General features: G+C 30.9%; 3 protein-coding genes across 7 annotated transcripts in view; 2 read left to right on the top strand and 1 right to left on the bottom strand.

Moving 5' to 3' along the window:
* Window positions 1–3266, top strand: part of LOC124532219 (protein roadkill) — a 42724-nt gene extending 39458 nt beyond the window's left edge. For all 4 annotated transcript variants that reach the window (XM_047106979.1, XM_047106978.1, XM_047106977.1 and 1 more), the window contains one exon: window positions 639–3266. In XM_047106979.1, the coding sequence (XP_046962935.1) occupies window positions 639–792 (154 nt within the window). In that variant the 3' untranslated portion in view covers window positions 793–3266. The remainder of the gene's footprint in view (window positions 1–638) is intronic.
* A 5263-nt stretch (window positions 3267–8529) lies between these two features.
* On the top strand, window positions 8530–15244 carry LOC124532566 (origin recognition complex subunit 2). Its single transcript, XM_047107522.1, has 8 exons — window positions 8530–8685; window positions 8899–9066; window positions 9657–9851; window positions 10068–10156; window positions 10749–10916; window positions 11048–11582; window positions 12302–12535; window positions 14204–15244. The coding sequence occupies exons 1-8, from the start codon at window positions 8664–8666 to the stop codon at window positions 14407–14409; spliced, it is 1617 nt and encodes a 538-aa protein (XP_046963478.1). The 5' UTR covers window positions 8530–8663; the 3' UTR covers window positions 14410–15244.
* Window positions 15245–15321: 77 nt separating this feature from the next.
* Window positions 15322–21046, bottom strand: LOC124532283 (acidic leucine-rich nuclear phosphoprotein 32 family member A). Of its 2 annotated transcripts, XM_047107105.1 has the most exons (7): window positions 20855–21046; window positions 19003–19379; window positions 18794–18885; window positions 18472–18609; window positions 17987–18037; window positions 17560–17685; window positions 15322–17036 (listed from the first exon to the last, which is right to left on the bottom strand). In XM_047107105.1, exons 1-7 carry the CDS (start codon window positions 20900–20902, stop codon window positions 16963–16965), a joined length of 906 nt encoding a protein of 301 aa, XP_046963061.1. In that variant the 5' UTR covers window positions 20903–21046; the 3' UTR covers window positions 15322–16962. The 2 variants fall into 2 exon arrangements, with proteins under 2 accessions (XP_046963061.1, XP_046963062.1); XM_047107106.1 differs by lacking the exon at window positions 18472–18609.
* Between the last annotated feature and the right edge of the window lie 1781 nt (window positions 21047–22827).

Raw genomic sequence — 22827 nt, 5'->3', positions numbered from 1 at the left:
ACGCGTATTCTTTGGCAGATACATTAATAGAATTGCAAATCAAAAATAAAGGTCGTGTAGCTTGTAAATTAGAATACAGCCATTTTATCTAAACAGCTGACAAATTGAATGTTTATTAATCGATCACTTTAGCGACTCAACCTGTCGTATGTCAATATGCTGTGGAGATGAAACAACCATTTCAAATTGACCGTAACAACAACAGCCTGTAAATTCCCACTGCTGGGCTAAAGGCCTCCTCTCCCTTTGAGGAGAAGGTTTGGAACATATTCCAGCACGCTGTTCCAATGCGGGTTGGTGGAATACACATGTGGCAGAATTTCTATGAAATTTGTCACATGCAGGTTTCCTCACGACGTTTTCCTTCACCGCTGAGCACGAGATGAATTATAAAGACAAATTAAGCACATGAATCAGCGGTGCTTGCCTGGGTTTGAACCCGCAATCATAGGTTAAGATGCACGCGTTCTAACCACTGGGTCATCTCGACTCTCATTTGAAACTGACCGTATAATTTAAATAAAACTAGTTATACCGGATTTGAATCGCGTAAATTTAAGACAACACTATGACCGTATAATGTATATTAAAAATAATACGATACATTAAAAATAATTATTATATCGTATGTCCCGCAGGAGTCACGCGACTGACGTGATGGACACGGCGGGCTGGAAGAACATGATATCGTCGCACCCGCACCTCATCGCCGAGGCGTTCCGCGCGCTGGCCACGCAGCAGCAGCAGATACCGCCCATCGGGCCGCCGCGCAAGCGCGTCAAGCAGGCCTAGCCGCGCCCGCCCCCGCCCCCGCACACTCATACCAAAGACCGCACCGACCACGACGGACCTCCGCGACGCTAGCCCCGTCCGTACCCGAAGGCGATCGAAGGCCATCGAAGGCGACCGAAGGCTTCCATTGTTTCGTTCTAAGCCGGATGATAGTCACAAAGACCGCACCGCCCACGACGGACCTCCGCGACGCTAGCCCCGTCCGAACCCGAAGGCATCGAAGGCGATCGAAGGCGATCGAAGGCCATCGAAAGCGATCGAAGGCGATCGAAGGCGATCGAAGGCGATCGAAGGCGATCGAAGGCCATCGAAGGCGATCGAAGGCGATCGAAGGCCATCGAAGGCCATCGAAGTCCATCGAAGGCCATCGAAGGCGATCGAAGGCGATCGAAGGCCATCGAAGGCGACCGAAGGCTTCCATTGTTTCGTTCTAAGCCGGATGATAGTCACTCCGCGGGTGCGAGAACGATATGTTTCGTTCCAACCGTTTTTATACTTTGGGTTTGTTTACATTTTGTACAGAGTCGTGGCGTTATGATAAATGTATCCCGTGTGATATACGATGCCGTGGAAGATACGGTGATCGATAAATCATTTTTCCCACACCGTAACAGTTTTCGTATGTATTGGCACACGCAGATGTACGCCCTGAGTGAAGAATACGTATCCTCGCATCGGTTCCGGGCCGGGCGGTTACGGATGCGAGCGTGAGCGGCGTTTGTGTAAATTTAATATAAATTAGCGACGAGAGCAATACTATAAGCGAATTTTTGTAATGAACTAAGTGACTAAATTACAACCCCATTTTGGGTAATATCCTTCCACGAAGTTACTATGCCAAAGGATAACTATTGCCATTCTTTTTGATACATGGAAGTGAAAGTATAAATACAATGTCTTATTAGCAATTGCTCTAGAAAATGGCTTCCCATAAATTGTACCGTCGTGTAAGAGGATTGTTAAATAATCGTCAGACCAGAATGACCACTAGTATATATTATCTTGGATGTGGTCGGGTGACATATGTGCCGCCAAAACATATTAGCGCTTAAAGTATTTGTATTTAAAGTTTTCAATCAGCCAACTTTTATACTAGCGTTGGGCCTCGTGTGTGGAGCTAAATGAATATAGAATATATTTACACCAGATTGGGAAGGAGAGTGGCCGGTGGATGTGTTCGTATGTTTAGTTGTGAATCTACGGATTCGTCACTTTGTTTACTATTATTGATCTCAAGACGATATTCGATCCTAACGTTTTTGTCTCTCGCGGTCTTTTACTGTACCGCTTTTAAATAATTACTTTTAATGTGTATGTTATGATAATATGCTGGACGCTTTTTGCGCGTTTACGTAGTTTTCGATGTAGACTCGAAGGTATATTTTATATATGTCGTTTCTGTGAACATTCTTTTATGGTTATGTTTAATTAATGTAAATTATTGCAATGTATTCAATATAGACCTCATATTTAAAAAAAAAAAAGATGTCGGCCGTGTCATATTTTTCTGTTGAGATGTTGGAAGATTAAAATTGAACAGATCGGAAAGTATATACGCCTAGTAAAATAATTGGTATTCAATGATTCACTGAATCAAAAAATGCTTTCAGAAATTTCTCGGTAGACGTTTAAAGTAGCACTTTTGATCTACTCGAAGTAGTATGGTAATCGAATGCAATAAATGTTTATAAACTTCTGTAACATAGTTTTGTACAAACATTATCAACGTTGAGTCCAAAGTCAACGTCTTGGCCTCTGTGTGTTGCTTACTGTACAAAGCTCTGTGACATTAATTTAGATGTTGTAGGTGACTCGAGTGATTGTAATAAGTCTATTGAATTTGTTGGTGTTGTATATAGATGAGCTATGATCCCACCATTAAAATATTTCTAAGTACTAAATTTTAAGTGGTATCATTGTGAGACACCATTCATGATTTTGTTTAGTACACATAGGTGATATTCCAATGGCATATTGTGATTTTTCTCATTAAAATTTCTGTATATTTAAAGTTAGAAATGTTTTAAATTTAGATTGACAAGTTGGCTTTATTTAAAATTATTTTAAGTAAATATAGTCATTGGTTTTGTGTCTTTTTATGTATTTTGTGTCTTTCAAGTCAGTCAATCACTCTTCATTTATGCTCGTTCCATTAAAATTATTTTTTATTGTTATTTGAAATCAATTCACATTTGTTTCTTTTAGTTAAAAAGTATTCGAATAAAATATCCTATTCTATAATTTTCTTAAGAAAATGTACCAATTTCCATGAAACTACAATATATAAATAAATAGAAATATACTGTGGCCAATAAAATTAATAATATTTATAATACCATTTTATACCCACTTCCCATTTACATACTGGCAGCTGTTGTCGCGTAATATGATAGTTACAAAACAATTGTCAGAAATATTAACTGTGATTTTCGAAATTGTCAATAAGTTGAGCAAATAAATGAAATAATGTAATACCACCGTCTTTTTCATTTTAATTTTTAATTAGCATACATCTTTAAAGTGTTCATGTTTACTGTAACATTTAAATAGTGTAATATATCATTAAATTTAATATTTTGAGAACCTATACTTAATGTGTTATTATATTTGTTCATAATATCTATACTAATATTTTAAAGCGGAAGAGTTCGTTATTTTTGTTTGAACACACTGTTGGAACTCACTCAGGAACTGCTAGATCGAATTGAAAAAATATTTTTGTATCGATTATGAGGAAGGCTAATTGAGCTTAACATAAAATTACTTGCTTGCGTAGCGCAAACGGTTTAAGTTACCCAAAAAAGATGCATCAAATATTTATGGTTTAAAAAAATATCCTAAATATCCGATTGTTTATTTGTTGATTAATAACTATCAATACATATGCAAAATGAGAAAAGACCGGTCACATTTAATTAATAAAGTAAAATCATCAAATAATAAATTGCAGAATAATAAAATAATATATGAAAATGACATTGAACAACTGCAATTAGAAATTTCTAGCCTACAAAGATCTTTAGATTTTGTTAATAAAAAATATGAATTGGCTCAAAAACAGATAGAGGAACACATACACACAGCCAACAATCTTCTTGAGCTATGCACCTCTAACTTAGAAAAATTTGAATCCTTATCGAATAAATGTAACTGTATGCATACTCAGGAAAATGAGTTGGTTCCTCCTAATAGTAATAATACCAAAGTATCACCTATCAAATTGAGTCAATGTGCACCAGGGATCCATAACCATAATAAACTGGGGTTAGAATTAAATAAAGATGTTATTGTAGTATCGGATAAGTTAGGACAGGGCTTTGGCTCAATAATTAAAAGTGAAATAAAAAATGTATTTAACACATGCTCACCCGGGGCAACCTATCAATACCAAATAAATAAAATAAATTCTATGCATCTGGGTTCTAATAATGTAGTAGTATTAATGCATGGTGACAGTTTGTCTCTAAACAAAAAGAGTTTAATTAAGGATATTAAATTATTAATTGAAATCCAAAATCAAAAGAAATGCAAATTTATAATTAGTTTATTTCCATATTCACATACCTTGACAGATGCACAGAATTTACATATTTATGACTTAAACCTATGTCTATATAATTTGACTCGACATTGCAGTAATGATTTTATGTTATTTGACATTAATAAATTTATTCATAGATTTAAGTGGACAGAGGATACTATGTACCTACCAATGAAATCGAAAAGACAAATTGGTAACCTAATTGCCTACAATATCAAAAATTATTTTACAAGTAATGTTACCAAGGATCATATGTATAATAAAAATAATAATTTAATTTATATTAACACCGACAAAATTAAAAATACTCAAATTAATAGTTTAAACTAAATAAAACGACAACATCTGCGCCCTCTTACTTAAATATTATACATCAAAATATACAGGGCATAGGTGGCAAAGATCATGAAATAGAATTATTTTCGGAGTATTATAAAATACATGTATTTTGTTTCACAGAACATTGGGTTAAAAAATTTGACATATTTAATATTTCAAACTTTAAACTGTCAAGTTCGTTCGTAAGAGGGAGTGCTATTCGTGGTGGCTCATTAATATTAGTACGGAATGATATCGTTTGTAAATCTCGAAAAGATATTGTGGCCCTCTCTATCGAACGTACTATCGAACTATCCTGCGTGGAATTTCCACAGTACATTATAGTCTGCGTGTACCGGCCCCCATCGGGAGATTATTATTTGTTTGAAACCACTATGGAGGACATTCTTAAAAAGCTATGTAAAACTAATAAATATATAATTGTATGTGGGGACTTTAACGTCGACTTACTTAAAGAAACTACGTTAAGTGTTCGGTTGGTTGCCTTGTTTATGTCATTTAATTTAACTCATAGAGTTAATGAACCGACGCGAATAACCGACGGCACTTCTACGTGTATTGATAATGTGTTCTGTGACTGTGAAATATATGAAGTATCAATTATAAATAATTTAACTTCTGACCATTGTGGTCAGAAGTTTTCATTAAAACACAAAGAAATAAATCATTTAAAAAAAATAACATACAGGCCAATAACGGCTAACAAATTACATTGTTTTAAAGATATTGTGGCGTATAAATTGTCTAATCTAGATCTTACGACACAGGATCCAAATGAGCTTTATAATTCATTTTTTGAAGTAATACTAAAAGAATTTAACAATATATTTAAAATGAAATCATGTTATAGTAACACAAAATTAAAGTTTAGTGACTGGGCTACTGTTGGTATTTATAAAAGTAGAAATAAATTATACGACTTATATGATATGAGGCGGTGGAATCGAAGCGTAGCCTTTTTAGAATACGTCATTAAATATTCAAAAATTTTTAAAACAGTATGCATTTCTGCTAAGTCCTTATATTTAAAGAAAAAAATCCTGAATTCTGATAATAGAATTAAAGCCACATGGGATGTTATTAGTAGTGTTAGTGGAAAACACAAAAAGGAAATGATACCAATAGAATTGAACACAGGTAGTAAATACACGAGTTCTGAATTAGAGGTTGCTAATTTATTTGAATCATTTTTTGATAAAGTACCCCATAAAATAACATTTCATTTAAAATCATCTACATCAAATGCAGCTAGGTTATTAAATAATAGTGTTTCTAAATGCGTTATTGATTTTTCATTTGAAACGGTTTCTGCAATAGATGTCATAAAAGTATTTAAAACTATAAATATTAAAAAAACTAACGACATATGGGGCATTTCGGTAAAATTTTTTAATAACATCATATACGATATTGCTCCGTATATAGCAGTAATTTTTAACAAGAGTTTGGACACGGGTTCATTTCCTAACTTGTTAAAATGTAGTAAAGTTTTACCACTTTTTAAAACTGGAAACAGAAGCGATCCCGGTAATTACAGGCCTATTTCAATACTCCCATCTTTAAGTAAAATTTTCGAAAAAATTATTTTAAATCAACTTCTCGTCCATTTCGGTACAAATGCTATTTTTCATGGTGAGCAATTCGGTTTTAGAAGAGGTCGCTCGACAACTGATGCGGGAATTGCGCTTCTCAAACATATTTACGATGCTTGGGAGAAATCACAGAACGCTATTGGAGTATTCTGTGATTTATCTAAAGCATTCGATTGTGTAGAACACGAAACGCTTCTTTATAAGCTCAAATATTACGGTGTTAAAGGTAAAGCTCTTGATCTCATCGCTTCATATTTAAGTCAAAGAATCCAGCAAGTTTTCATTAATGGAATAAAGTCTTCTGGATCTACGTTAAAAATGGGAGTTCCACAAGGTTCAATTTTGGGTCCCTTTCTATTCCTAGTATATATAAATGATCTTCCTTTCTATGTTAAGGGTATTTGTGATATAGTGTTGTTTGCTGACGATACTTCGCTGATTTTTAAGGTTGACAGGAAAAAAAATGACTATGACGATGTGAACGGTGCATTATCACAGATACACAATTGGTTTACAGTAAATAATTTAGTTTTGAATGCTCAAAAAACAAAATGTGTAGTTTTTACCCTACCTAATGTTAGCAAGCAAAATTATAATATATCTTTAAATGGTGACCGTCTTGAAGTAGCTGATACTACGGTGTTTTTAGGAATAGAATTAGATTCCAGACTTCAGTGGACCTCTCATTTATCATCCCTAACAGGAAGACTCAGCTCCGCAACATACGCGGTTAGAAAAGTTAGACAACTAACTGATATTGATACCGCTCGTTTAGTTTATTTTGGTTATTTTCACAGTATTATGTCATATGGCATATTACTTTGGGGTAACGCTGCAGATATTGAATCTGTCTTTATTTTACAAAAGAGAGCAATTCGGTTTATTTATAATCTTGGAGCTAGAGACTCTCTTCGGGATGTTTTTAACAGAGTAGGAATACTTACTGTTGCGTCGCAATATATTTACAACAATATCATGTATATTCACAGTAACATTGATCACTTTGATAAAATCAGTGATAATCATTGTATATGCACTAGAAGTAAGGATAAACTTATAACGCCAAGTTTCCGACTCCGCAAAGTCAATGGATCCTTCTTGGGGCAAGGTATCCGTTTCTATAATAAAATTCCGCAGAAATTTTTAACTTTGTAAATTCAAATCGTTTGTTAAAAATACATTGGTAGAAAAAGCATACTATTCGATACAAGATTTTGTAGATGATAAAAAAGCGTGGAGTTAATACCTGTTGACTTCCAAGCAGGATACATTAATTGAAATAATTGTATTTAATTAACATGACGTTGTATTTTTTAAATGTTAAAAAAGAGTAACTACTGAGTTTCTTGCCGGTTCTTCTCGGTAGAATCTACTTTCCGAACCGGTGGTAGCTTCACTTAATTGTAAAATGACGATTCAAAAGTGCTTATAAAAGCCTACTTGAATAAAGTTTATTTTGATTTTGATTTTGATTTTGATTTTGTAAGATGAACTTAAACTAAAACCTTTTTTATGATAATCAAATTTGGTTGAAATTAATGCATTATTGCCAAAGAGTTTTATCAACAAAATATTAATCTTTATCCAAATAAATGTGTTGTTGATTAAGAATATTTAGTTGTAAACAAAATTGTCCTTGACATCACTTAAGTTCAATTAACATCTTCAGTAGAAGAGAGAATAAAAAAGTATAGAGAAGAGTACATACATTTTAGAGAGGACGTGGTTAATACAGCAATATAGACGCTTCTAATATTGGCCAGCACGTTAATATATAGAAATTGACGCTGACGAGGTTGTGGGCAACAATATTTAAGAAACATTATTACGGTCATTCGAATGGCATGACATGACGACGTAAATAGGAGATCCAGTTTTAGTAGCTTCACTTAATTTGTAATTGACGATTCATAAGTGCTTGTAAAAGCCCACTTGAATAAAGATTTTTATTTTGATTTTGATTTTGAACAGTAAATAAGTCAGTATTTCCAAGAGTTCCATGTGGTAAATTGTTTCAGCGATTCGAATAACACGAACGAACGAAAGGTTCAGACGATGTGATATTATAATTATTAACATTTTAAATAATTTTCAAGACTATTCGATATTTTAAAAATGTTCTATATCTATTGTTTAAATCATACAGTTTGATTTTATTTTATGGTGTTTCATTATTAAGAAAGGGCGTGCAATCTATATAGTATAGTGACATGTTTTGATGTAATGACAGTGACAGAGTAATGCAACCAGCATTTTAGTAATCTGTGGTCACTTTCATTGTCCTGTCATGTTCATGAGTTTTGGCGGTTATACAAAAAGAAACAAAATAATTATTTTCTAAGAAATTAACAAATTAAGCCGGCAAATAGTTATCCAAGAAGAATAAATAAAAATAAACCATGGAAAATCTTGAAGATAACGGTACGTTAAAAATATTTTATATATAATTGTATAGTATATTTATTCTATTGAACAATAATTTAGTAAAGATAAACTTTCTAAATATACTAAAAGTATATTATAATAGTATAAGATTAATAACGGTTTTCACAATTAACGAAATAATATTTAATATCAACATTTAATTATTAGGAACATCGTAACCATCTAAAAACAAAATAATATTCTTTACAGATGAAATTCTTGTTAGTCCTGAGTACACGCCAAAAAGATTAACAAGAAATAGAACGAAACCTAAGAAGTATGATGAATTCTTAGACATGACCCCAGTTAAAAGAAAAAATCATGCATATGTCGAAAGCTCTGACGAAGAACTTCAAGAGAGAACTCCAAAACCGAAAGGTGATATTTATTTTACAAGTAATAGACGATTTTAAATGAAGCTCCTTTGGAGTGACACAGTTACTTCTGCCCAGTAGAATAGAAAACAATAAAGTTGAACATGATGAAAATTATTTACAATTTTATAAAGAAATTCTAATCAAAACCAATTTAATTAAACTGTAATCCATTTTACTACTTCTAGTTAAGTTTTTCAATATATTTATTTTATATTGAAAAGTTTACTGAAAACCGTAGTTATTCTCATAATATAATATAAATTTGGCAGATAAATCCCTAGGGGACTACTAGGTCTCTTTTAAAAAAATATATTTAAAAGTACAGGAACTTGCATGGTGTTTAAAACACATCATGTTTTTGCAAGTGGGGAACAAATATAATATTTCATTGTAATATATTTGTATAGATAAAATTTTATGTATTTGAACTTCTCCAACTATATATTATTAACTATACTTACTCATACATTTAAGACCTTTATGTAATAGAATATCTTAATTATTCAGCAAATGCTGACATTGCTATAAAGTAAACATAATATTGAGTTATTTGTATTCAATATTTTAAACATTTCCATTTAATGTTTCTAGCACTTTTTGGTAATGATGATGTTGATGGACAAGATATCTTTAAGTTTAAATCCCGTCACACTAAAAATGATCTTTATAATAAAGCAAAGGCAGCTGTTAGTTCTTTAAACTCACCAATGAAAACTCCAAAGAAAAAATTATTGCATAAAGTTAATGAGGCAACTCCAAGGCATGTGGTCAACATTATGAAGAAAAGTAAGTATTAAACAGTTTTATTGTGTTATTTCTTTTTTTATTATTAGACATCTTTTAAAATTAGTTTTCTCATTCAGACTAATGTAAGACTTTTGTTCAGATTTACGTTTTTAGTAAACCATTTCAATATTAGAATCTTTAACTTATAACCTCTATAATACTTTTAAATATTTTTACCCTAGTTTTATTTGTTAATTGATATAATGTATTTTTCAGAAATTAGTCAAGCAGTGCACAGTAATAGCTCGGACAGTGATTTCTCTGGCAGTAGCAGTGATTTTATACCAGACAAAAGTGGAGATGAGGTAGTGCTACATATTTAAATACTCTACTGTTGTTTTAAAGGTGCACAGAAATAAATTTTCACGTGAGCTAGTGTAACTGAAAGTTCAAGAATATATATCCGAGAAAACATAATACATAAATTGGGCAGATAAATGTCTTGTGGGCTATGATTACATTATTTTCATATTTTCTCCTCAAACTACCCTTTTGTTATACATTCACTTGGTGGTAGGGCCTTTGTGCAAGCCCGTTTGGGTAGGTACCACCTACTCATCAGTTATTCTACCGCCAAATAACAGTACTCACTATTGCTGTGTTCTGGTTTGAAGGGTGAGTGAGCCAGTGTAACTACAGGCACAAGGGACATAACATCTTTGTTCCCAAGGTTGGTGGCACATTGATGATGTAAGGAATAGTTAATATTTCTTACAGTTACATTGTCTATGGGTGATGGTGTACACTTACCATCCGGTGGCCCATATGCTCGTTCCACCAACCTATAAATTAAAAAAAAAAAACAAACTATATAGTTTGCAATTACTGTATTCATTCTCATTGTAGAATATGTTATTTTCTATGTACAATTTTATGTCTATGACTATTTTTATGCAGAGTAGTTCTTCGTCTTCCGGTACAGATTCCGAGGTTGAAGAAGAAGCGAGAAACAACAAAAAAGTCAATGTTCAAATTACAAAACACAAGAATAACAGATCAAAACCGAAAGATACTGAATATTTTGTTACTCCCGACAATTATTTTATGATGAATTCTAGTAAGAAAGTGAGTAATACTAATTGAAATGATTTTTTTTAATGTATAATACATGTATAATGTTATTTTTAGTTTAATATGTTTTATTATTCTTGGCAATTGAAGATGTAACAATTGATATCTTAATTATTTGTTTTTAGATTACAACTTCAGATCATACCTTAGCGAGACTTAAGATGATGAATATCAATGAGAACATGAAGGAGGTAGCAGCCCACATGTCTGAACTACATCGCGATAAAGTCGGCGATCTTGTGCAAACATACGACCAGCTTTTTGACAAATGGCTCTATGTATTAAGCGAAAATTTCAATATGATTCTATATGGAATTGGATCAAAACGCGCAGTATTACAGCGGTTCCAAACAGAGAAACTTCAAGATACACCATGTATAGTAGTGAACGGTTTCTTTCCCAGTCTCACAATAAAGAACATTCTAGAAACAGTCGTCATCGATTTGTTAGAGAATACGCACGTTCCGTCTAATATTGGAGATGTTGTAAGCTTAATAGAATCTCAATTGGACGAATTAGGCGTTGACTTATTCCTTATAGTTCACAACATTGACGGTAGTATGCTAAGGAATTCTAAGGCGCAGTCTGTTCTAGCAAGCTTGGCGCAGTTGAAGAATATTCATTTGATAGCGACAATCGACCATATCAACGCACCACTTCGTAAGTTAAAAATGTGTTCTATTTAATAAACCGGAAATACGTATAGTGAAATTTAATACGATATATTAACAGCATTTTGAAAAGCTAATAAGCGGCGTGAGTAGTTATTTTCAAAACTGTCATCTGTTTCATGCCATTTGCCTCAACCCGTATCGCGCGATACCGAAAGTTGCAAATTTTAATAAATTATAACGAACGCAATATTTTTTTATAATAAAAACTCTTGTCTATCATAATATGGTAGATACATATATGAAATATATATGAAAATGTTATTAATGTGATGTAGTATGAAAGTATGTTTTACGTATTTTAATTGAAATTCGTAGATAAAGTTGATCAATATCGAGCTCCACCAAATAAAAATAAAAAACATGGTAAAAATCCCGTTTTAAATACCCGTAGTAATAAAAATAACCAGATTTAAAATAATAAGATTTTAAATTACCAATTTAAAATCTTATATGAAAATAAATCAAAAAGTCGATACGTTTTGTATTAAGCGTTTATGAAAATTCACGGTCTCTTTTATAGAATACTATCATATGAACCGAATATGGAAATTACATTAACATTTCAAAAAATATCGTGTATTTTATATATTAGATTCGACTAGTACACTTCTGAGGAATCGGGCTGTATAATGAAAAAAGTATGAATGCGATCAAAAGCTCCAGCTATATATAAAATATTTTACAATTCATTTTATTTTGTTTCAGTATGGGACCACTCGAAACTCAGCAAGTTTAATTTTACATGGTGGGACGTCACGACATTTCTGCCGTACGCGGACGAGACGTCATACGAGAATTCGCTGATGACGCAGCGCAGCGGCGCGCTTCAGCTGTCGTCGCTGAAAAGCGTGTTCCAGTCGCTGACCTCCAACGCCAAGGGGATATTCGAAATCATTATCCAATACCAACTTGAAAATCAGAAACAAGTCCACTATCAAGGTATTACTTTGCAATATTTCTGTAAATAACTAATTAATTGTCCTTATTCCTTAACTTTCCCAATCGGGGGGGATAACATATCCAACCCAAGCGATAGTCTAGGCGCAGGACCAACAACGGCTTTACGACGTTGCTTAGGCATGACATTGCTACAATCCAAAACTAGACCTACTTTTAAATTTTAACTATATAGCTTATACAGTTGTAATATTTATTTTATTAATGGTACAGAGATTTTGTGCCTTTGGGACTTGTGGATTTCTTAGTCATTAGCAAAACTTAGCGAAATACGTATATTTAATTTTATTTCTAAAAATTTTGCAATCAATGAAAAACCTAAATACAGCAAAACATAATAACACAAAGAATTGTACAGCTGTCAAGCAGTGTTGGGCAAATTTTAATTGCAAGAACAATTAAAGATTAACAATTAATTAATTGTTAATTGTTACTAATACAGTTAACAATTAATCAATTGTAATTGTGGAAAATCACAACTAACAATTAATTAATTTTTAATTGTTTTGTTAATTTTAATTAAAAAATAACAATTAAAAATACTGCTATAATATAAAGCTGGTATATATAAATATACAATATACCCGTGTGGTTCCGGGTAGTAGAATAGTGAAAGAATCTTTTCATGTAGTTAAATAAATATGTTAGCAACAAATAAAAGACTTGAACGAAGACGACGACTTGAAATGTTTTTGTTTTACACCTACGCTGCGGAAATATTGATCAATGCAACTTTATATTATATAATATAAAAATAAACACTTTTTTTTCTGTGGAAAGAGAGATTTAGAAAAAATAAGCTATACTTAAGAGCCTTTGACCACATTTTTATTCGTCTGAAGTCTAATACTTATAGCTTAATTTTCCTAAATCTTTACTAATTTCATTTTGATATATAAAGTTAATTGTTAGTTTTAATTGTTTTATAAAACAATTAAAAAAGTTAATTGCAATTATTTTAATTGTAAGTTGCAATTGACATACGTTAATCAAATTAATTTAATTGCAAGGTGCAATTAAAAGTGTAATTGCGATTAATTTAATTGTAATTAATTTAATTGCAATTACTTTTTTAGTCAATTAATAAAATAATTGACAATTGCTTGATTAATGCCCAACACTGCTGTCAAGCATTTAACTATATAATTAAAAGATTTGTAAAGTATGAAGAATTCTTAATAAATTAGTTTTAGATTTCATATTTGTTACAATTGATAAGTAGGATTAGAATTATTACATTGATAAATAAATAAATATCAATCAAAGCGTACTTATACTTGGAAGGACATGCGAGGCAGGCCCTGTACCCACGATTGAAATTTCTAAAAAAACATATTATGAAAAGCTAGTGAGTTTATTCTACTATAGTGTAAACGAGTATAATTTTATGTAAGAAGAATGTGTCTACATAATTTGTTGAAGGCGTGAGTCAGAACGAGAGAAATGTGCACTGTGATACAGATGATGTTTTTACATCTTAGTAGCACAATGAGGGATGGATCGTTAGGCTGTTTCAGCTAATCTCACGTTCTCGTCTCCGATATCAAAATACGACATATTTTAATTATTATTGTCTCGTAAAATATAAGTAGTGTAATAATAAATGTCTTTATTATTTGTATGAATATAACAACTTTGTAATGTTTACAGGTCTGCCATTCAAGGATTTGTATTCAAAAGCTCGTGAGCAGTTCCTGGTAAGCTCGGATCTTGCTCTAAGAGCTCAACTTACAGAGTTCTTAGATCATAAATTAGTTAAAATAAAAAGAACATTAGATGGCAGTGAGAACCTTGTCATACCCATCGAAAGTTCTTTACTACAGCAATTTTTAGACCAACAAATCAAAATACAGTGATTTTTTATAATAAATGTGTATTTTCTTGTCATCTTTGTATGTTTATAAGAAAAAATGTTTATGATTGAATAGCCTAAAATAAGCAAAAACTAATGAGTAAAAACTAGTTTTTTTAATATTGTATATATTTTTAATTGCTATGAATAATCCCATAAAAGCTATATATAAAACATTATTTTATTATTTATTAGGAAACACCTCAACTGTTTTTTCTTTCAATTCATGAGACCTTACAAATTGCAGTACTTCTTTTTTAATTTATTAATGGCTATCAGTAAGCCTCATGTTTCGACTGTTGTGTTGATATGATATTTAAGTCATAGCATTTTAAATTCAAAAATTGTGGAAAGCAGTCGCTGGCACGACATGTTATTTACCTGATTAAAAAGAGGCTACATTTGTTGTTTTAAAAAAGGACAAAAATGTGTTACTGAGTCTGATGTTTTAATTTTATTATCAAATGATTAATTATTTTAGTAATACTTTACATAAAAATCAAAACGCAACAACTAAATACGCAGTTATGAATTTCAAATATCATAGATAAAAGTTGCAAGTAAGTCTAACAATTACTAAACATGGATTTTTTTATTGTATTGCCGTAACTAGTCTTCTAAGAGCTATTAACCCATTCTCAATATTGAAGACGCCCTCGGAGCTTACAATACTTGCATACACCGCCGCGGTATGGCTACACGACGCCTATCGGCGTCCTAATTTAAAACCTAATTTATTTTAAGATAATTTCTCGGTAGCATTGAATGGGTTACTGAAATAGAAGTACATTTTTAGCATTGTGTGTAGTATTGTTTTGATTTTGCCACTGGTTAACAGTAAAAAATAAATTTATTCTATTTGTTAATTATTTGGTAGTAGATAATCAAGGAATGTTAGACAATAAAAGGATTTCTTTGTATGTAGTTTTTATTTTACAATCCCAGAAATAAAGTCTTAATAGGATTATAATATATATCAACAGGCCAAGTTGTAAATTACTTAAACTTAATGACTTACATAATACAATAAAATTATTAACTAAAATTCTCTTCAACATATCTGGCTCATTCACCATGATGTATTAACCAAACATTTCATAAATTATCATTGATATACTTAGTGCATAAATTGCTCTTTTAAAATTTAAAAAGATTGTAGAAAAATATTCTCTGAAATCGTCCGATATCAAAGAATTTCATCTAATTTAATCAAATTATTTTACATATTTATTACGATAAATTTAAGGGGTAAACCGATGTCGTAGTATCTAATATATTTATTATACACAAAAACTCACGGCAGACTGCGCCATAAGCTTTATAGAGCTGGCTGTAATTAAGAAATAAAAGAAGTGCAGTTAATAACGCTAGGAAATGTATTTTCGAATGCAAACTTATATATATCAATTGTATATTATGCCTTGTGTATCTTTGAATTTCATGAAGAATGTACCTGTAGTGTGTATATATAAAACAACTTTGATTAATAACATTTTTATAAAAATTTACTTTAGAATTTTCAAATGTAATATAGATTTTTTTTTGTATAAAAATTTGAAAACGACAACAACATCTTTTCTCTATTTTTATCGCACTCTGCCACAAGTTTTTGAGAAGTTAAATGATATTACTAAATTATCCGACCTATGTACTCAATTTACAAATGTCCCTTAGATTTATAAAGTAAAATTTCATCACATCTCATGTTTTTGTTGACATACGCGTGTTTCAATTAGTATGTAGAAGCGCAAATACATTTAGTTCATATAAATGTACAAAACATGATTTAGAAGCTATGTATGAAGCAATTGACTATATTTATTGTATTCATGTTTTGGATCACATAACACTGACAGTGAACTCTATTAAATACTGCATTTAATAATGAAAGACAACTTTTGTAATACTAAACAATGTTTATAGATATCAAGTTTTAATAATAGACAGGGTTTGTAGGTAAATATGTAAATAAATTACCAATGCAATTGGATTTATAACTTTTTAAATATGTCTCAACCAGTCTAATAGTTGGTCATATCAACAATCAGGCGGAACACCTTACTTCAGCATTGAAAACAGAATTACAAAGGTATGTTGACCGCCTTGCAAGTTTTATTCAACTTCCTATCACTTAAAGCTAATCAATTACATTGTATTTAAGAAATCCCGAGAGCTAATTTAAATCTAAAATCATGCACTTGCATTTCAATGATTAGACTAAAATAAGCATGTCAATAGAATAAAAAATAGTTATTACATAAACAATTTAATTGAAATATCAACTTTCGGACAACAAACTACAGATTTCACACAAAAGATACCACCATTCGTGATGAAGATTTCTTTTTAATTGTTCTTGTCGCGCAATGGACCCCTTTACAGTTATTGACACTGAGCAGTCGGATACACCATGCTGGGTGATAGTTTCCATCTAATATGTAATGACTTGCTCATGGGATGATTTCAGTACACCGTAACTATGATCAGGTTTATTGTCCGATGCTTCGGAGTGCTGTACACTTACAAACTAGTAAGATAACTCCGCTTAAGGCAACTCTCAATTGTCATCTTCATCTTCATGTTTTCGCTTTTTACCTCGAGTGCTCTCTTCATGGGTATTGTCCTCTCCATCTGAAGAGAAACTTTAATTATTAACCACTAGCAATAAACATTATTTTGTTGGTAGTGTCATTCAATTTTTATTGTTGGGACTAGTACTAAAAAACTGAGAAATTCAATTTGCATAGAAATTGACACATTTGATAGTGTTTAAGTAATAATTTTTAAAGTAATACTACGATGTTACGTCCATAACCTGACTTTTTGATTATTTAACAAGTTATTATTGCACTATTACGAATTAAAACACGATTTTTTTATTTCTTTATACCTCTATAGCATGCTTTAAAATATTTTGTATTACATGCATTTCAGCTACCATTTAGAGTTAAATGAAAAAGCAGAAAAAACAAGACACCATCCAATTCCTCCCACCCACCCAAAAAGTTTAACTATGTCTTGTTTTATCCAGACGTCTGGCAATCCTATCCCTAGTTCAGGATGTAGGCCATAAAATCTGGTAATCTTTCGTGTTCCACTTTTAAAAGCGCCGACTAAATGATAAACATAAGTTAATGTTAAATGTTCTTTTTACCTTGGGCCTTAGAGTTGTGGTCTCCATCTGCGTCGGCGTCGTTATCGCCGTCCTCATCGTCGTCATCATCCTCCTCTTCCTCTACGTCGCTACCGACATATAACGAGCTCGCGGAGCTTTCTTCCTCTATTTAACAAAAAAAGTTTGTTGAATAACATTAATTACATGCACACAAATTTTTTGAAACAAAAATTTACTACCATTCATTAAGTGATGCAATGAAAAGTCAAAGTTCTGTACTTTTTATTTTAATCTGATAGAGACCATGAAGAGTAAATTATATTATTAGTTTTTACACCCGTGCTGATAATTTAGTCATTTCAGCCTTACTGAATTTAACCCTTATGAAGTCAGAACAAGTAGTTGAATATGCATCAAATATTAAAATTAAAAACTATACTTTAATAAATTAAATAAATATAAATACCTAGATTTGCATTGTAGACTGCACTAAGAGATACATCCTCATCATCCACATCTGGTCATGAAACAAAAAATAGTATAGTGTAGTAGGTTACATAATGATTTTAATACACACTTTAAAAGAAAAATGATGTAAGTGAAAGTTTTACACAATATAGCTATATAATGTACTTCTTATTGTTTTTAATTTAAAAGCAATAATTTGGTAGCAGCTCAAAATTAAACTAATTAGAATAATTTTACTTTGATGTAAAAATTAAATATATATTTGAGCAATAAATTATAAACAGCAATATAAAAAGGTTGTATAAAGGATATTTAATACATGTAATAAACTTCATAAATACTAAAAATAGATGTTTTTATAAAATAGTCAATAGAAAATAATAAGTTCATTATTCAGTAAATTATCAAAATCCCAATAACCAAACTGAAACCACATGGGATTTGAGTTAAGCATCACTGGACACATAAACATATGATGCTTACTTCTTAAAAGATAACCCATGTGAAATAGGAGACCATATACAGTATACAATGAGACCAGAAGACTAGGCGACTCCTCGGACAACCTCTCTGATAAACTTTCATCATCAATCACTAGAGGACCCAAGTCTATGTCCAGATCTGTAAGTCATTTACTCCATTTTATAATATATATTAATTATATTTGCATACTCATAAATATTTAGCTTATTTAAAATAATATGTTGTCTGTCAGTTTGGTATAATTATAAACCATTGAAGATTGTTATGAGATACTTACTCTCTGATGCAGAATATATAAAGAAACAATATTTAAACTCCTCACCTTCGTCATCACTATCATTGTTTCCATTCATTTCTTCTCCATCTTCCTCTTCTGCATCACTGTCTTCCCCTTCTCTGTCATCTTTATCAAACCTGAAGAGTGAAAATTAGTTTTTTTGTAAAAACATAGATGATAACAAATTTGAAGAGTTGTTTTATATTGTCATAATTCAAATAATAATTCAACTAGCCAAAATAAACAATACATACCCATCCAAGTATTTTAATGATGGGTGTAATGCAAACACCTTAATTTTGTAATCTTCTATATTTGTAACATCATTGTAGAAAAGATCTAAGTTCCTCAAATTTTCAAACTCTTGCAGGGGTTTCAGTGTGTCTAAATCTCTTATCTTATTTCCTGACAAGTTAAGGTGTGTTAATTTCTTGCATCCATTGAGGAAGTTTAATCCATTTGATATTCTGTTGTCTGAAAGTTCTAACTTTCGTAGTTTAGGCAAAGTGGGGAATCCTTTAAGAGTTGTGAGTCCAACATTATTAAGACTTAAAATTTCGAGATTGGTGTATTCATCTGAAAGTCCAACTATGTTGGTGCTTCTACAGTTATCCAAATTGAGCTCTTTAATCTGAAAATTAAAAGAAACTTTATAACAGTATGTACCCAATATTTTGTATTTTAAATTGTTAAATAATGTAATTATATTAATAAATGTAATAGTTAATAGTAACTTAAAAAAGTTTTAAAAAATTTTAAATAGCTCAATTAAATTGTTTACTATACATAAACATAGGTATATACATAGTACATATATATATACTAGAGAAAATGGTGGCAGCTGTACTTGTATTTAATTAGGTTATGATAAAATTGGCTACGATAACATAACATTATAAGTAAAAGACGAATCAAAAATACTTTTTAATTTTTTAAAACTATCCAAATGTACATAGTTGTAATATAAGAATTTTACGAGAAATAAGTCTTGCAATTGGCTTCTTCTGTAGAATTTCGAAAGTCAAGCTAACCAAACGTCAAAATGGTGCAACTTGCAAGTTGTCAATGGGTCCGAAAAACGTAGTTTGAAAATACAACATACTAGTGTTTATTTCACAAATATCTTCAGTTCAAAACAAAGAAACGTGTAAAATGAAATCGTATTTAGAGTCGATATATGTAGATCATCGTGTTTTTCATCAGAAAATGGAATGTTAATTTTCGTCTTGCAATGGCGGATGACACGAATCATCGCGACGCAATAAAAATGGCCGCTGTTTTGGTAAGGCGTGCGTCAATAGAATACAATTGCAATAACTTAATAATTAGAAAACTTTTCGATAAAGTCAGAAGTATCGATTATTAATAAAATATTTTTTAGTGTAATCGATACAAAGTTTATCTAAAAAAACGAGGTTGGGTGAAAGGGCGCGAAATTACGTCGAGTAGTATACATTTGATATTAATAACGCATAAACAATTAAATCTATTTTATTACACATACTTATCAAATCAGAATATGAATATTATAAAAATTAATTAAGTATTTAGAAATTCAGCATGTAATTAACATGATGTAGATAAATTTCATGAAACCAATATAAATATTATATAGATATGGTGATAGCGGCTTAGCTTTTAATGCATAGAATGATTTAAAAAATTAGTCAAAAACACATTAAACTATGCCGTAACTAATTCTCAAAGCAGTATTTCTTTCGAAAGTTACATTTTATATGTGGTAATGTAATTTTAACACTTAACCTCAAATATGAAATAATGAGAAAAATCTTGTTTCTGTTATATGAAAACCTTAAATGTAATCATATATGGTTTAAGGATAACTAAACTAGTGTTTTTTCTGTTTGTATGTGAAAACGTGGATATGAATGGACGTAACATTCGGTAATTGCGACTGCTATAAACAATAACGCCACATCTTAAAACTACATTTTAGTACTTGGTAAGCGGCATTTGAATCCGACGTGACAATATTCATGATGTAGTGAAAATAGTTATAATTTTAATGGTCTAGAAACAATAAGTATCCCAGGAAATACGTATCGACAAAACATTCCAATATAACGAAGAAATCAAATAATGTACCTGTGAGGGATTTCTTCCTCTTAGTTCCAAAGCAATCCTCTTTTCCATCTTCTTGAAACTGAAGATTCACACTTTATTCACCTTAAAACCTTTTTAATTGCTAAAGGAACTAAATCACTTAGCTTGCTTGGGTTTCAAAACAGAAGGAAACTATAGATACACATTACACACGACTGACGTTATACTACAGACGCCGCCTAGCGGTCAATTCAAGCAACCGGATGCTACGTTGTCGTTTAGCGGTTCGTTTTATTATTTCTCATTAAAACTTGCATTGAAATATTAAAATAATGTACCATTATTACAATAAAATATAGTGTGTATTAATAAAACAGTTTGAATAATATATTTCTTTCTTAAGATTGATGTTAAGTAGTATTAATAAAGTAAACTTGTCTTTGCGTCTTGCTTATCATAACTTACTGTCCTACTAAATTAGGCGGCATTTCTAAACCATCTAAATTTGAGGTAATGTATTTGTAGATAATATGTGTATTTTTAATTTAATGTTACGTTGAATTACGTAATTTTGAAACATTCTAATAAAATCAATAAAGCTTAATCTTACTTACCGTTAGACTTGCCTATTTAAAACTATTTCAGATGTAAATTTGTTTATGCACATTGTTAATTAAATTGTAGTTAATTAATGAAAGTGTAAATTTTCTATATGTAAATAAGTTTGATATTATAAAAATATAAATGAAATAAACATAAATCCAAGTTAACATGCATATTATTGTTTTTATTTCTCCGTGAAGGTTAATAAATATTAACATTAGAATAAAAAGGCTGTGCTTCCTCATAATTAATTTTATACGATATTTTTGTTACTTTTATTGTTACGAGTAATTGAGGATTTGATTACTTTTATGAAATTATGACATATTATAAAATCCTGATTATTATTATATATACATGCGATATCTACATCCATCCATACAACCTTATGATTACATAATTATTATCTAAAGTTATTAGTAACAACACAGAAAAGAGTAAAAATGCAAAGTTAGCTTCAGTTTGCTCCATTATCGCATAGGTATAATTATTTATATATATATACTTCTTAATATGAATCGAAATAAAATAAATAAACAATATTAGGTATGTTATTAAATTAATGATTAATTGTCACTAAATATTCACTAAACATGACGTATGCGATGTGATGATGATGGATAAAGCAACTGTTTAATTTCGCCAACAACGCCTTGGCGAAATTAATGAAAATACTATTGCATAAAAAAATTGCCTTGCATTAAAACACCTTAATGAAATTTATTTTATTATATAGGTACATGTAAATGTATCTACACAAAAACATCAACCCAATAATAATATAAATGGAAATGTTTCTTTTTGTTGTTGGTCGGCTAAGAGTGGCTTAACAATTTACATAATAATATGCAGTGATTGCATTGTTATATTCACGCTATTTCTGTGTAAACAGTGTCTTATGAGATAGATTTTAAAGGATTTATTTGGTAATACAAAATATAAGCTTATGAAATATCAAATTCTAAACAAAGAATATACATATGTGTATACGTGTATAATTCATTTACAAATAATTTATTCTAAATAAAATGAAAAACACTTTAAACATTAGAAAAATCTTAAATACAATATTTTAATCGTAGCTTTTTTTATGGTATAGGTTGGCGGACGAGCATATGGGCCACGTGATAGTAAGTGGTCACCATCACCCATAGGCAATGACGATGTTAGAAATATTAATTATTCCTTACATCGTCAATGTGCCACCAACCTCGGGGACTAAGATGTTAGTTTTGTGCCTGTAGTTACACTGGCTCACTCACCCTTCAAACCGGAACACAACAATACTTAGTACTGTTATTTGGCGGTAGAATAACTGGTGAGTGGGTGGTACCTACCCAGACGGGCTTGCACAAAGCCCTACCACGAAGTAAAGAAAACTTTATAAGAACAGTAATTGCATGAAATTAAAG

Source organism: Vanessa cardui, chromosome 9 (genome assembly GCF_905220365.1).
Source record: "Vanessa cardui chromosome 9, ilVanCard2.1, whole genome shotgun sequence".
Lineage (NCBI taxonomy): Eukaryota > Metazoa > Arthropoda > Insecta > Lepidoptera > Nymphalidae > Vanessa > Vanessa cardui.
The sequence above is the reverse complement of the archived record's forward strand: the minus strand, read 5'-3'. Positions and strand labels throughout refer to the sequence as shown.